General features: G+C 41.7%; 1 protein-coding gene and 1 pseudogene across 3 annotated transcripts; both read right to left on the bottom strand.

Annotated features, from left to right (window-relative positions):
• Positions 1-4,329: 4,329 nt before the first annotated feature.
• Positions 4,330-5,082, bottom strand: LOC133896996 (plant cysteine oxidase 4-like; annotated as a pseudogene).
• Positions 5,083-7,244: 2,162 nt separating this feature from the next.
• Positions 7,245-14,186, bottom strand: LOC133897568 (uncharacterized). 3 transcript variants are annotated; one of them, XM_062338339.1, is made up of 9 exons: positions 13,356-14,176; positions 12,282-12,488; positions 11,018-11,257; positions 10,312-10,378; positions 10,077-10,223; positions 9,418-9,509; positions 8,569-8,742; positions 8,345-8,481; positions 7,245-7,846 (listed from the first exon to the last, which is right to left on the bottom strand). In XM_062338339.1, exons 1-9 carry the CDS (start codon positions 13,875-13,877, stop codon positions 7,648-7,650), a joined length of 1,785 nt encoding a protein of 594 aa, XP_062194323.1. In that variant the 5' UTR covers positions 13,878-14,176; the 3' UTR covers positions 7,245-7,647. The 3 variants fall into 3 exon arrangements, with proteins under 3 accessions (XP_062194323.1, XP_062194324.1, XP_062194325.1); XM_062338340.1 differs by lacking the exon at positions 12,282-12,488; XM_062338341.1 differs by lacking the exons at positions 7,245-7,846; positions 8,345-8,481 and having other exon boundaries at positions 8,596-8,742; positions 9,414-9,509; positions 13,356-14,186.
• Positions 14,187-14,406: the final 220 nt, after the last annotated feature.

Raw genomic sequence — 14,406 nt, 5'->3', positions numbered from 1 at the left:
GCAACCTAATCCAAGTCATGGATAAACTGCATGTAAGACCCTTCTGTTCTGCGTTAATCGCTCCGCTCTAACATATAACCACCAAGGACATTAAGGCCCTCTTCCATGAGCAGCGTTAAATGTATTTTAGGGTGTGCAAACTGGCTGACCATCCTCCTGTTCTAGGTTTCTCTAGGAGGCAAAGAACGATAGTGATATTGCCCGACCAGTACGCATCCCATATTCAGGTTTGTAATTTCCAATGTGCTCACCCTACTTATCTTTTTTCTATTGATTCGAATGCTCCTCTTTTGCGTTAGGTGTTCCTGAAAGACGCACAACTGATCAACAAAGACATCACAAATATCTTGATGATGTATATGCTCTTTAGCGGGGGTGTCATGCCTGGTTTGCATAGAAGACGATGATGCTCAACGAACCTAAGGGGTATAGGGGCACCCTCTGCTACACATCCAGAAAATGATTAAGATGATGATTTAATGCCCTCAATGCCTCGATGTTCCAGCAGCAATACAGGAGAATGTTCAATGGTCACTGCAAGAGGACGTTCACGCACCACATCAAGATGGCGTACAACCGACAAGGAAATAGGACATGCTACTATCATAATAGCTCAAGATGATGACAACGACGAAGATTTCATGCCACAACAACTCCTCCCTCCTCAATCTTCAGAGGATATTGATGACCCTAAAAATAATGGTGGATTTACTGATACCCATCCTTACAACTTCTCATTATTACCTCAGAGACGACAACCATCTTACCCTGATAGCATTGACTGGCATAGCTGACATTATTCTGCTAATTTGCGTCACCACTTTCCTCCGTAATCTTGACATGATCAAGGTATTCAACATCTATGCACTTTGAACTATGCAAATGGCAGGCAGCACTATTTATTTTGTTTGTGAACTATTTTGTCTAATCAATGTGATGGTAAGTTTATTATATTAACATACTATCCAAGCACAATTCTTTCCAACGTATGAAAGGTATTTTTGAACTCAGGCTTTAGACATGCCAATGTATCATCAGAACCTCAAGGACTAACATTAATTGCAACTCTAAAATCAACAATGTGATTGTATGAACAATTCAACCTTGGGATGTGCTTGCTTTAGGATGAATGCTTAAAGTAGGCTTCGACTTTGGATTAAGATCAAAGGGATAGATGTTACTTCTACACCCACTCAAAATCAACAGCTTTCACATGGAATACTTGTATAGGATTCTATAACACCATGCAGAGGCAACAATAACTCATTACTGAGTTTTTGCAGAAGAAATGACCACACCAAGTAACAGCTTTCACAGGGAATCTCTGTCAAGCATCAATACCATAACTTTTCTAGCTTTCACATGAAATCCTATGCTCCAGCCCCCAACCAAGCTCATGCACTCAGTCCGTGCACCAGCCCTCAACCAACATAAATAACCCCATCCTCATCCATGAATAGACCACTCCTTCCTCAACTCTCTCAACTGCAATGTCTTTCTCAGCTTCACCAACCCCGCCCAAGAAACATTGGTAGATTTTCATCCCTCGGGGGGTCGAACCGCCGATGTACTTTTGTGATGACCCTTGTAGGCTTGGTAAGTCTCAGGATATCTCCTACACCTATGACCTATGCTTATTCATGTGTGGTAACTACCAGTACGACAAACCTCGATAAGAACCATACAAGTACTCATCGGTATAGCGACATGGTATAGTTCCATGCACTATCTTACTAATCTACCCTCTTATTTCATTTGTTCAGTCTCCTCTACCTATCTGTGACTTCATAGAATGACTGGACATAGAGCAAAATACGCATCAGAAGCCGTGAGGTGACATGAGCATGCAGTGAAGGAGGGAAGCATACGAACGCCGAGAGTACGAGCAACAACAGGAGGAACTACGGCTCAAGCGTTAGGAGGAGAAGCATAAGAAGAAGGCAACCAAGGAGCATGCTTCGACTAAGGCTCATGAAGTTGAGAGTGAAAGGAAGCGGGAGAGGGCCCATCGCGCTAAAGAGGAGGGCTCCGATGCCCTGCGAAAGGGCAAATATATTAGGTGCATTTAGTAAAGAGCATCTATTGTAACACAGTCTATTTTTATTCTCTAAGGTATGCTTAGTTTAGTAGCGGCACGCTATTAAGTTAGTCTTTAAGCGTATCGTACATACCAATATTTGTTGTTGTCATCTCTTTATGGTTAGAGTCCATTCGCGCAGCGACAAAAAATCTCATATCGCATGTAATGTTTATCATCATATATAACATCTATACCGGGTTATAAAATAATCGTACTTTACAACTATTATTATTTGACAAATTAGATTTTATATCCTCCTGACATTACTTCCTAAAAAGTTACCTACATCAATATATTAAGTGAATAATAAAATATCAACAAAATTACGTTGAAACAAAATTACACACACTCACTCATCCAATTCCTTTCTTTATTTATTCGCTTATGCTCTGATAAAACTAAATTGTGCTACAGAATCAGTCTGCTCGTATTTTATAGCGAAACACAACAGCACGTGGGTTCAAAAAAGCGACAAAAGCGAAACGTCGCGGCCGTCACATCAAAACCACCTACCCGACGCGATGTGAGCGGGATCAGAGGTGTCAAATATGGCCCTGTTCACCTACTCAGCACCTCAGATACCTGAATCAATTTTTTGGTATTTGAGATACAAAATACATATGTTAGATTTGCAAATACGCTAATATGTTATCTATTTTAGCAAATACGGGTACATCTGTTGCCTAATTTTAGATTTTTGCCCTTCAGTGTCAAGTTGCCAACAAGAAAAAAGAAAGTAGAGACAACCTGGCATAAAGTGTATGTACAAGCAAGAGGTTATATTCGACACCTCAGATATTAGAATCGATTTTTCTGTGTTTAAGGTGTTAAATGTATATGCTAAATTTTAAAAAATATTGATACATTATTTTTTTAGTAAATACAGGTATGATGGTTATCTATTTTTAAATTTTTGCTCTTTATTATCAAGTTGCCAACAAGAAAAAAAGAAAGTAGAGACAACCCGGCATGAAAGTGAATGTACAAGAAAGGGACCGGGAAGGTACAATGTATTATTCTCCAGACATACACACATGATAGACACAACCTGTTGGTTTCTACAGTAGTTTGTAAAAACAGTGACCTATGGCTATCTAGTCTAGTCATAGAAGTCCATATCTACTGCGAGCTCAGGCCCTACGTATGGCGCCCCTGCAACACGAAAAATCTCAGGCATGCGTGCCTCTGCCAGTACTGCAAAACCTGAGATGATCACATTGCGTTTCAGTACACGTATGGCTTTGGAAAGGACACAAGAGAAAACCCTACGAGCGGTCATGTACAAGGAATTATATTGCTTGCTAAGTACCCGGGAGAGAAGGAACGGGGATGTCAGAGAAGTAGGTCTGATCGGATTTTATGGGTAGACTCTTGTGAGGTCTGGACACGTGTCCTTTCACCGTGCAGCGTGCGTGCATGCAGGCCATCGGATTGGAGGTGCACCGCGTGAATAAGGGTCTTGTAGAGGTCATTTAATACGGACTATTTAATTAAATCTAGGAGAAATTAAGTTGAAATATGTCTTGATTTATATATGGTGATTATTTTAAATATGATTCGACTATATAAAATTAAATACGCTAACTAATTTTTTGAGTTTAGTTTGTACAGTTTTATGTTTTTGTCTCACTATTTTTTTAAGTTTTTGTGCATTTGTGAGTTCCATCTTCTACTTTCATAGCCCTTTGATATTTCTAACTTTTGTAAATATTTTACGGTATTGTTGTGAAAACTCATTAAGATTGTATGTTCATGTATTGTATAATGTTTTGTCTTTGATGTTTGTATTGTTAAAGGGAGAGAAATGAATGAAAAATAGGAGAGATACAAAATTTGTACTAAATTAAAGAAAAATCTTGTATAAATAAAAAATGTGTATTCATCAAAGGGAAATATTTGATTTTGTGTTTTTAGTTGTTATTGCTCTTTTGAACTTTTTTATTATCTTTACTTCGGTTAGATCTTATGCAATATTTTTTATATCAAGTGGTATGTTTTTGTTATTTCTTAAGTTTTTGTCACTTGGATGAGTCGATCTTTTTTAAACTAAATTTTTTGTGCTTTGAGGTATCGTAAATGCACGTGATCTGCATTTTTTTGACAGCCCGTGGCTTCAGACCTCTCCCTATCCCTGCCATCTACATTGGTCTCTCTTTGCAGACTAGCAGTTCAAGTTTCGTGCCGAGTTAAGAAACAGTTTCAGACTTTCTGTAAAAGTTCGTAGGCATCCGAGAAGTTTTAACTGCTGGTCAATGCAATGACAAACTTAACTGGGGAAGATAAATTGATGTGCAACATGGCCACAGCAGGTAGCGGTAGCCGGTAGGTGCGTGAGGTGAGACAGCCTTACTCTTTCTTGGGCCGGACCCGGGGCACGTCGCGGCGACCCAGTCGTACGAATTGGCGCGCATCGAGCCGTAGAGCAGCTTGCTCAGGACCACCAGTTGCGGGTGGTCCTGCAGCGGCAGCGTCGCACCGGCCGGGAAGCAGAACACACCGGTCTGCAAACACCAACACCACCCCCGCCCGGATACATCAGACAGGCCATCTGCCAAAAAACAGGCGCACAACTGCATCCGCACGAGCTTACCGAGGAACCATCGCACTCGTGGACGTGCACGTACGTCGGTACGTGATCCGCGTGAACACCAGCCCCCGCCGGCTGATCTGCTCGTTGTCCGAGGACGACGACGACGACCTCTCGCCGGCGCCTGCGTCGATCCCGACGTCGGCCGCCTCCATCCCGGCCGTCTGCATGCGAGAAACCAACACACCATATGCTCTCATGCGATCAATCCAGCCAAGACGCGCATGCAGATACACATATATATACACGTACGGCACGAGAGCCAACAAGACGCGACGCGTAAGGGCGTAACGCACCGAGGAGGTCTTGCAGCCACCTGATCTGCGTGAGCGTGGGGAGCCCCTCCCTTCGCAGGCGAGAACACGGCGTCGCACGCGTCGTACAGCCGATGCACCTTGCTCCGATGGCCATCCATGGCGTGCAGCTAGCGCGCGCTGCCTCGGCGCGCGGCCGGACGCAAGGTGCCGATGAATGATCCATGTGCGGCGAGGCGAATCCTGTACGTGCAACTACGTACCAGCTTCTCGTTTTGCAAGCGTGCTTTCGTGCAGGGAACACGAAGCCTTTTCGCGTGCGGTGACGTACGTGCCGAGGCTGGAACCGGACGTATGCAAGGGGAGGGGGCGTACGTTTACCCGCGGTAGAAACCGTGGGCTACGCGGCTACGCCCGGCTTTACAAGGGGCCGGCTGGCTGGCTCGCTCGCTCGCTGCCGCGCGTGCGTGCATGCACCGCTGCATGAGCTTGCTTGTGTGTATCTTACCATCTTCACCGCGTGTCGATGCATGCTGATACGTGATACGGCCACGAACCTACTGTTTTGTGACTATACAATTGTCCAGGGAGGGAAGGAGACACTTTCATTACCGCATAATCGTCTAAAATTAGACAGCGTATCAGGTACAGTTTCTTAGGACTAACCATTGATAAAATACTCTTAAACGATTATTAAAATAGACATTTATATATATATAACAAGACTATCATCTGAGTATACTGAACTTATATATGGTTTTTACAAATCCATATGTTAACATCATATAGACACAGATGATGTTTAGAAAAACTCGTATGTGATATTATCACGGATAGATTTTTTTTAAAACCAGTCTATACTTAAAGACACAGGTACTATATTAAATTTGATCGCTCGTCTCCTTTTGACTCTTTTGATATCCCACACACACAACTCGCTCGTCTCTCCTGACCCTTTGACTTCCCACACATACAACCACTCGTCTCCCCTCGCTCACTCAATATAAAACGACGTGGAGTATTCATCTTTCTCGCTCTACTCGTTACCATCCGAGAGCCCATCCCGCGACGATTAGCTAGGGTTTTTTCTGCGGCAGAGGAGCGAGATCTGGACCCTTTTCCTACATTGAGGTGAGTATTGTAGGGTTTCTATCATGGTTTTGCTAGGGTTTATTAGGGTTTGCTTCGATCTGTGTAACTGAGGTTAATGTGGTGTTTCCATCACAGATCTGCAATGTCTATCTTCACTGCTATCCGGCATTGGCATGATGGGGTTGTACCTATACTTTCTTCTATAGTGCGGATGTTTGGCATCGATTTTGGTCATGCGGACTTCGTCTTCTTTGTTGCTGTGAAGGGCCCTTCCGTGGACCATATTTTTGCGATATGTAAATATCTATATTGAAGTTTTGAATAATTTATGATCGATATTCTGAATAATGTGTCAATATGCGATATGTAAATAATGCATGTGATGTTGTTTAATTTGTGAATCATAACATATCTATGCTATATCATGAGCGTAGCCAAGAAGCGAAATAGCTTCTCAGGGGAAAAGGGTCACACAAACAATTTTTTAAATAAATCTGTCTATGACATTTTGTACATACGATTTTACAGAAAATTAATCTGTGTATATCTCTATTAAAGATAAAATTATAATTGTCTGTAACAAGATCGATATCATATACACTTTTACAGATACGAAACATATATCCGTCTATGATAGAGTTTAAAATCTGTGTATAATAATCCGTTTCGAGTAGCGTTTGTCGCTTGGAATCCGGGCACGGTCCATTCTTTTTCCATGTGAGTGTCCCTGTTCTGCAATTTGTTCTGTGATTATCGAAAATACGATCAAAACATTTGTGTGTTACATTCGGTTCAGAATGATCTGGATAAGAAAAAGTTTGTAGGTTTGGAGCTTTGGGGCTGCATGGGTACAGCACATGGTGAGCGAAAAGGACAGAACCGTGGAGATTCTGAATTAAACTGTCATCGTCCGAAGAATGGTACGCTGGTGGCACAGATCAACATCCCTGGAGCGTTTTGGTTCCAAGTTTATGCTTGCCAAATTAGCCGGATTAATCATGTTTGGCATGAGTATCGTCTGTTGCTGAAAAATTGAGATATTTTATTCACTTCGGCCGCACCGTTCATTTTGTGGTCAAACTTTAGTCACGTTATGAACTGCCAATCCCATGAAAGAGCCACTGGAAGGAAGGAACGAGCGAACAAGTTGAACAAGGTCGCAGAGCCCTTTGAAGCAGGACGAACACCAATTACATCCGTTGACAGCACGAGGCAAGCGAAACGCAGAGGGTAAGATGGAAATCGTAAAATACTGTCGATATGCTGAGCTAACCAACACTACAAAACAATCTGCCTTACAGAGTACCGGGAGAAAACGCCTCTTCCAGCTTGCAAATTGTGCTCTCCAACACAACCAAAAAGAAAATTGAAGACAAGCCCTACATGCCTACAATGCCTAGAGCAAAGCAAAACACCTAAACAAACTTGTACATACGTTCAACGGAGGTGAAGCAGCCGACAAAATTCTTCATATCACCATTTCACCCCATCCAGGCTGCTGCAGCAGCATCTTGTTGATACTGAGTCATTCTCCATTGGCTGTATAAATGCGAAACAATCAACAAATTGCTGAACTATATTTACCGTGGAGGTATCTACACAAGGCTTGAGTTATCGTTATTGCTATTTGATCATCATTTTTTATTACGGCTGGAATCTCGGAAATGAAACCGATTGCTGACGCCTAGATTTTCTGCAAGCAGAAGGATAGGAGTTCTGATGGCTTCCGCGAATGGAGAGACCGACTCTGGGAGACTAGGTAAGCAGGTTGGTAGATGTTGTTCATGCTCGTCCGGGTGAAAGTAGAAGAGCACTGCTCGACAGAAAATAAACCTGCAATGGATAAAGTAATTTGTGAATGCAGAGAATGATCAGAGAAAACCCCAAATGATTCACGATGAAGGAAAATAAATGCAGTATACAAACAGCTGAATCCAAAAAAAAAAAATCAATAAACGTAAAGTTGAGAGATCTGGTTGTATATAACAGCAGCTAACTGGTGCCATTTGCAGAAATACTACAGTTGGCATCCCATTTTCTACCTGTTCATGCTCAAATTTTTTCATACTTTGGAAGGGGTAGGCCCAGTTAACTCCTTGAGACTAGCAAATGGTAGAAATAAGATGGATGTAGGGTTAAAATATAATTTTTTGGTCACCAGAAAAGATGCAGATAATTTCACAATTAAGTTTATTCTTCATATCTATTCATTAAAAGTTTGAAGCCAAAACACCTTTTACTAGTAACACTGCTAAGTTAATGTTACAATTAACTACCAAATGGCAAATGCACGCATAGCTTTGAGTGTGGAAGATATATGGGATAAGGTACCTAAGAATCAGCCGTCTGAGAAATGGATCTGGTAAAATTTGTCCCCAGACATTGTTTAACCCAACAGAAGTGCAGAGGATTCCTTCATATTCTTCCAAAGCAGAGAAAAGTACGTTCTCAGCATTAGCATATGTATCCTGAAAACCAAGCAGAACAAATCAGACTATAGAAATGATTTTTTAGAGGGAATAAGGAATAGTAAATTCCTCAAACAGAGAACATACGATGTCAATGTCAGAAGTTATTCCAGCTAGTTGGCAGAAGGCTTGCATTGGAGCAGTGAGGAAGTATGTAAATTGGCTTCCATGACCCGTGGATTCTGCACCAGGCATGGCTGATGATATCCTAGGAGAAAGTAACAAAGCAGCTGGCTCTCCCTTCTCTGCATTATGTATGGCCTGGCAAATTACACGACCAAATGACCATTTGATCTACGAAATTTGTTATGCCATATTGTTACAGACAGAATGGAGATAGAACTACCCCCAATAAATCATGAATAGAAGTCCATAATTAATCAAATTTAATACCAACTTTATAAAAAAAAATAGTTAATTTAAGGAATCTGTAGGTTGTGTTCATAAGCTACTGAGCATGTTTGGGCGTTTTCCTGTACAAAAGCAGGCATACATAGATTTCATCTGTGCATTCCAATTTCCAAACAGAAAGTTCCTTAACTATGATTCTACGTCCATTCATCCAAGCTCCAACTAGAAATCCAGCCTAGTCACACAATGCCACGCATTAGTCCCTAGCTATTCTCTGCCATCGCCAATTAACAGGCTGACAGCCATCTGAAAGTATTTTAGTGGTCTAAAGATTCAAGCAGTTATCATACCAGTAGAAACACATAACAATAAGCCGACCCAACTATTGCACATGCTCGTATTGTATCCTACTAGGCGAGAAGAAAAATCACTTGGCAACAAAATGCAATAAGGAAATAATATCTTGTGCAGGAAGAAAAGGAAGACATGCACAATCTTATAATATGTTTGACTTTGAAAAGCAACGGAATGCCCATGGTAATGCTTTTCTTCTACCAAGCCAAGATTAAGTTCTGACAAACCTGCCTTGAATGCATGGCTATTTTCGCTATCGATTACAAGGAACAGAGGATATCTTGTAAATGGAATCAGATCTTCTGGATAAAGATTGTTCGGACCTGGCAAAAAAACGATCATGTCAACATAAGTAAATGGACAGCATGCAATCCTCACCCCCAAAAAAAGTCCTTTGATCTAGTCATCCACCAAACAATATTAAGTGGATTTTGTTGAATCAGAGCATTACCCTAAGATATAGTTACATAAATGTTATGGACAGAAGGTTTAGGCTTAAGTATCAGAGGCTTAGGAATAGAAAGGACTTGAATTCGCCTGGTTCAGCAGCCAAGTCAGATTCGGCTGTTACCACAGCCAGCTAAAATAGGCATAATACTATAGTTAGTATGTTTAGATTGGCATCTATCCTAGTCTGTTTCAGAGTCCCTTTCAGAGTCTTGTCTTCCCAATTTGTCTAGTCTGGCACCTATTATATAAAGGTATGTAGCCTTGTTTAGGAATCAATCAAGAAGTAACAATTCAGAAAAGGGCTTTGCCCAGGCTTCGGTCAGAGCCTCTCGTCGACGGGAGAAGCCCGCAACTTGAGGGCAATCAGCCCTACCTTACCAAATTGTTTCCCTTCTAATCGCCATAATAATAAAACAATCTGACGAGAAGGCAGGGCTCACCTCCACTTCCACGGGGACCAAGCCATAGATGGTTATCTGAACTGAAATGTGAATTTGGCTTATACGTAGGAGATGCAGAAGCAGCACTTGAATGCGATGAGGAGCTAGAGGCATACTTTTGACAAGCAATATTCTGCTCAGCAAACCCTGAAAGGATAATCACAAAAGTTAGAAGGGTAACAAGTTACCAAAACAAAACTGTAATATAAACTGCAGTGCCAGATCAAGAAGAAACCTGATGCTGATATATAGATGAGTAAAATGCTATCTTGTGAAAGCTCCTCGCAGATTGTTGCAAGAACCTGCCATCATAAAATTATGATGAAACACTATGAAAACAAGGTTCTAGAGGGAAAAAAGGAAAAACACCGAGTCTCAGAAGACCTAATAAAATAATATCGTGGATATATTATCTACAATGAGATGAGCTTCAAATGCAGTATTATCAGTAGTATCATGGATACAGTGAAAGCCTAAGTATGACTACATCCAGCAAATGCTGAGGGAATTGGCCCAGCCTGCCAACCATGTTGAAGCAGGGATGCAGGAAGACCATCTCTTTCTGACTTAAATTATGCTTAGTGTAGTATAATGTGTCATCTTTTTTGCTATAATCTTGTACTTCAAGGTGCTATTGGTACTGTTTCTACGGTTTGACCCACCAACTGATGCATAGTTCAGGATTGTAGGCAAAGTCAATCGTATTTGCATATAGCATTGTCTTCGTAACAAACAAAGGCATCAACCACACCCCTGCATTAAAACACTGTAATAGAAAAAATAATAATGGCTTTGAGATCATCATTCATTCATTTGTGTTTCTGAAGAAAGAGTTTCCTACAAAAGGATATGCAAATCTGCCAGAATTTCATGTGCCTCCTAATATCATGCAAAAGATGAACTTGGAAAAAGAAAGGGACTAGTGCGGGTAAGCCACATACCGCTAAAAGATGAGAGACTGTAGGATGATATATAATTGCTTTTTGAGGATTTGCAGGAAGACTTCCATCAGACATTTCTGTAGACAGGTGAATATCAATCAGACCAGAGGGTCCACTCTGATCACTTACAGTGCCATTTTCTTTAAGTTCTTTAGCAGCAATCTGATAAGACCCAGTGGGCTCCCATTCCAAACACTGTAGCACTCTCAATGTGTCCAAAGTAAGTTCTGTGAACTTAACCTGCATTGCACAAAAATAGGCTGAGAGGAATATTTTCAACTGCTCAGCGCATTATTGAAAGAGAACTGAATAACTAGATGAATATTAAAATTAGAAAGAAAAAAAAGTCCATTTTACAACCCTCAACTATGAGCTCAGTCCGGTTTTCAACCCTCTACTATGAAACAGTTCACTTTTCAACCCCCCCCCCCCCCAACTATTAAAACCGTTCACTTTTCAACCTTGACATGAATTTAGAGTGGTTTTGGGTGACATGGCGACATGGCCTTGGCTGAAATATTTTTTGAAAAATTCAGGAAAGATTCTTACTCATACTATGGAGTCTTTATAACCTAAACAAATTTTGTACAAGTGAAATAAAGTATAACTGAACCACAAAAGGATAGTGTCTAAGGCTAAAACAAACCATTTTTGCATGTCGATGAAACTTTAATCCACTTCATACCAAATTTATTTAGGTTCCAAATACTCCTATGGGCAACAGAATAATTTCATGAATTGTTTGAAGTAATTTACAACTTTTCAAAATTTAAAACAATGCCCCAATTTCAAAAATTAGTAAATGACTTCAAACAATTATGGAAAAAAAATCTTAGTTGCGCATTGGAGTATCTAAAACCTATATCAGTTTGGTCCGAAGGAAATTAAAGTTTAATCAGCACACAGAAAATAGTTTTCTATTTTTTGCATGCCAATTATACTACATTTCATTCATTAAAAAATAGGTTATAAATACTCCATACTGTGAGTGCGTTTTTTCATGATTTTTTAAAGTCATTTACGAATTTTTTAAATTAAAAAACCATTTCATCTTGGGCCATGTCGCCATGTCAGCACCATGTCACCCAAACCCACTCTAAATCGAGCCAAGGTTGAAAAGTGAATTGCTTTAATAGTTGAGGGTTGAAAAGTGAACGGATTTAGAGTCGAGGGTTGAAAAACAAACTGTGCTCATAGTTGAGGGTTGTAATATAGACTTTTTCCTTAAAATTATTGGCAGGTGGGATAATGGACATATGTAAACCTCATTCCGGCGGTAGCTTGTTAATACAGCTTCCTTCAGTTTAAGCACTCTTTTTGAATGGAATCGTGCAATAGACGCAAGGTTTGATGGGTAAGAATCAAACAGGTTATCATATCTTAGTGATCTAGATCCTTTGTATGCTCCATCAGCTTTCAAGAATCTCCCAAGCTCTTGAAGCACTTGCTTCCATTCCTTGAAGTTGGTTTTCTAAGATGTACAAAGTCACAATGTTGTTATCAGGAAAGAAGTAGATGGTAAGCTCAACAGGCTAAAAACATGCCAATATGACATACTTCATTGAAATGAATGAACTGGAAAACCAATTAAGAAACACACAAACAAAGTACATACATCATAAGTTCCAAAATGCCAAACTTTTGTTTAGGATAGAAAATATTCACTACACAACAATCGTGCATATGTCTCATGTTTTTCAGTTAAGTGCTGAGAGAATCAGAGAACTTGTGTTGTTATGTTCCCGACAGGCAGTGGTGCTTGTACAATTGTTCTAGTTCATACTTTCTTTTGTCTGACGGAATTATCGAACCACGAACTCATACAAATAATGGAGAGAGAGAGAGAGAGAGAGAGAGAGAGAGCTCCTCCACACTGCTGACTCTCAATCACCCCTGTTTTCCGCTATACTCAATCTCCACCGATAAACAAGGGTACTTATTCTCTTCTGCAACTAGGTTGCGCACAAGAAGGAATAAAAAAACAAGATGTCAAGTGCCGTGACACAATTTTTTTAAAAAAAAAAAACTCAGCGTGCTAACTCACACTGAATAAGTCAATTACGCAAACAGAAAACCCTTATTCAACAGCAATCCAATTCAAAATACCCATTGTGGAAGTTCCTTCCAGAACAAACAACACTGTGCATATCACTTCTACCAAAAACTAGTAACAACTGACAAAACCAAACTTGAAATTAAAAAAAAAATCCAAAGTTTTCTTTGCTAACCGAGAAGTAAATCATCCCCTTAGGCTCCCTAAATATACAACTAAAAACAGCCCTACACATCAATTTCACTCAGGCTCCCCAATTCAAAGCAAGAAAAGCAAGCTTCTTACGGGGTATGCCGACTTCGTTTCCACGACTAGTGCGCGGAGGCGGCAGGCGAGGTGGTCCACCGCCTCGGCTCGCCGCATCAGCATGGCCACGACGAGGAACCGGGCGATGAACCGCAGCTCCTTGTACCGGATCAGGAGGCCCTGGTGCCTGCCGCCTCCGCCCCCGGCCGCGGCAGCGGCGGCGGCGAAATACCCGCGGCTGTAGATGGCCTCGTAGAAGACGTACGCCCCGACGAGCGACCGCGGCTCGGCCGTGCGGAGGTAGCGCGCGTAGTAGAGCTGGCCGATCCGGGAGGCCACCTCGCCGATCTCCCACCGTTGGAGCCCCCCAGCGACGAGCTCCCGGCGTCGCTCCTGCTGCAGCCGCCACAGCCGCGTGTACGCCTTGAAGGCCTTCCGGGTGTGGTGGTCCCCGCCGCCGTAGAGCGGCAAGTCGCGCGCGCGCGCGAACTTGCGGTCCGCCGCCTCCACCAGCGCCTTGAACTCCCTGTACGCGCCGCCGGAGGCCTCGCCGTCGGCCATTGCCGGCGACGGGGGAAGGGTGGCGAGACGAGGTTTTAATTTGTTTTCCCCTTTCGATTTGGGCGAATGGGAAAAGGAGAGAGAGAGAGAGAGAGAGAGAGAGAGAGTAACAAAAGGACGTGTTCGTCCGAGAAGAGATAAAAGCAGTCACGCAGGGAGTACGGGCGAGGTGTTGTAAAATGCTGTGATTTGGGGTGTCTAATTGGACTCTTATAAACTTGTCATTTGGAGTTCCCAGCTCTTTCCTGTACAATCCCACTCTCAATTCTTTAACCTAACCGAGCTTGAATTTTGTTGGAACGAATGAAGTTGTGGATCCTCAACTGTCACGTTTTCTTTTATCTCCCTTCTCAATCCCAAAAGGGTCTTGGTCGAGAAATCCTCATTGCTTGAAAAGGATATTACTGCAAGCCCCTGAAAGAACAAGACATCTCAGTGAATCGTGGCATGTGGCTTTCACTCATGTCTTGTTAATATAATCCACAGCTACTTTGTCTGTTGTTTTAAAAAACGCTCTCGCTGTCGCCCA

The sequence above is a fragment of the Phragmites australis genome, chromosome 17, assembly GCF_958298935.1.
Source record: "Phragmites australis chromosome 17, lpPhrAust1.1, whole genome shotgun sequence".
NCBI lineage: Eukaryota > Viridiplantae > Streptophyta > Magnoliopsida > Poales > Poaceae > Phragmites > Phragmites australis.
Note: the sequence above shows the minus strand (reverse complement) of the source record. Positions and strands in the feature narration are given on the sequence as shown.

What these genes read in the sequence shown, in the direction of transcription:
- LOC133897568 (XM_062338339.1), bottom strand. Translation starts at nt 13,877, where the DNA reads ATGGCCGACGGCGAGGCCTCCGGCGGCGCGTACAGGGAGTTCAAGGCG. An exon ending in TGGTCCCCGTGGAAGTGGAG is followed by an intron (nt 9,510 to 10,076) that starts GTGAGCCCTGCC and finishes TTTTTTTGCCAG; the next exon opens with GTCCGAACAATCTTTATCCA. An exon ending in CTCAGACGGCTGATTCTTAG is followed by an intron (nt 7,847 to 8,344) that starts GTACCTTATCCC and finishes TATCCATTGCAG; the next exon opens with GTTTATTTTCTGTCGAGCAG.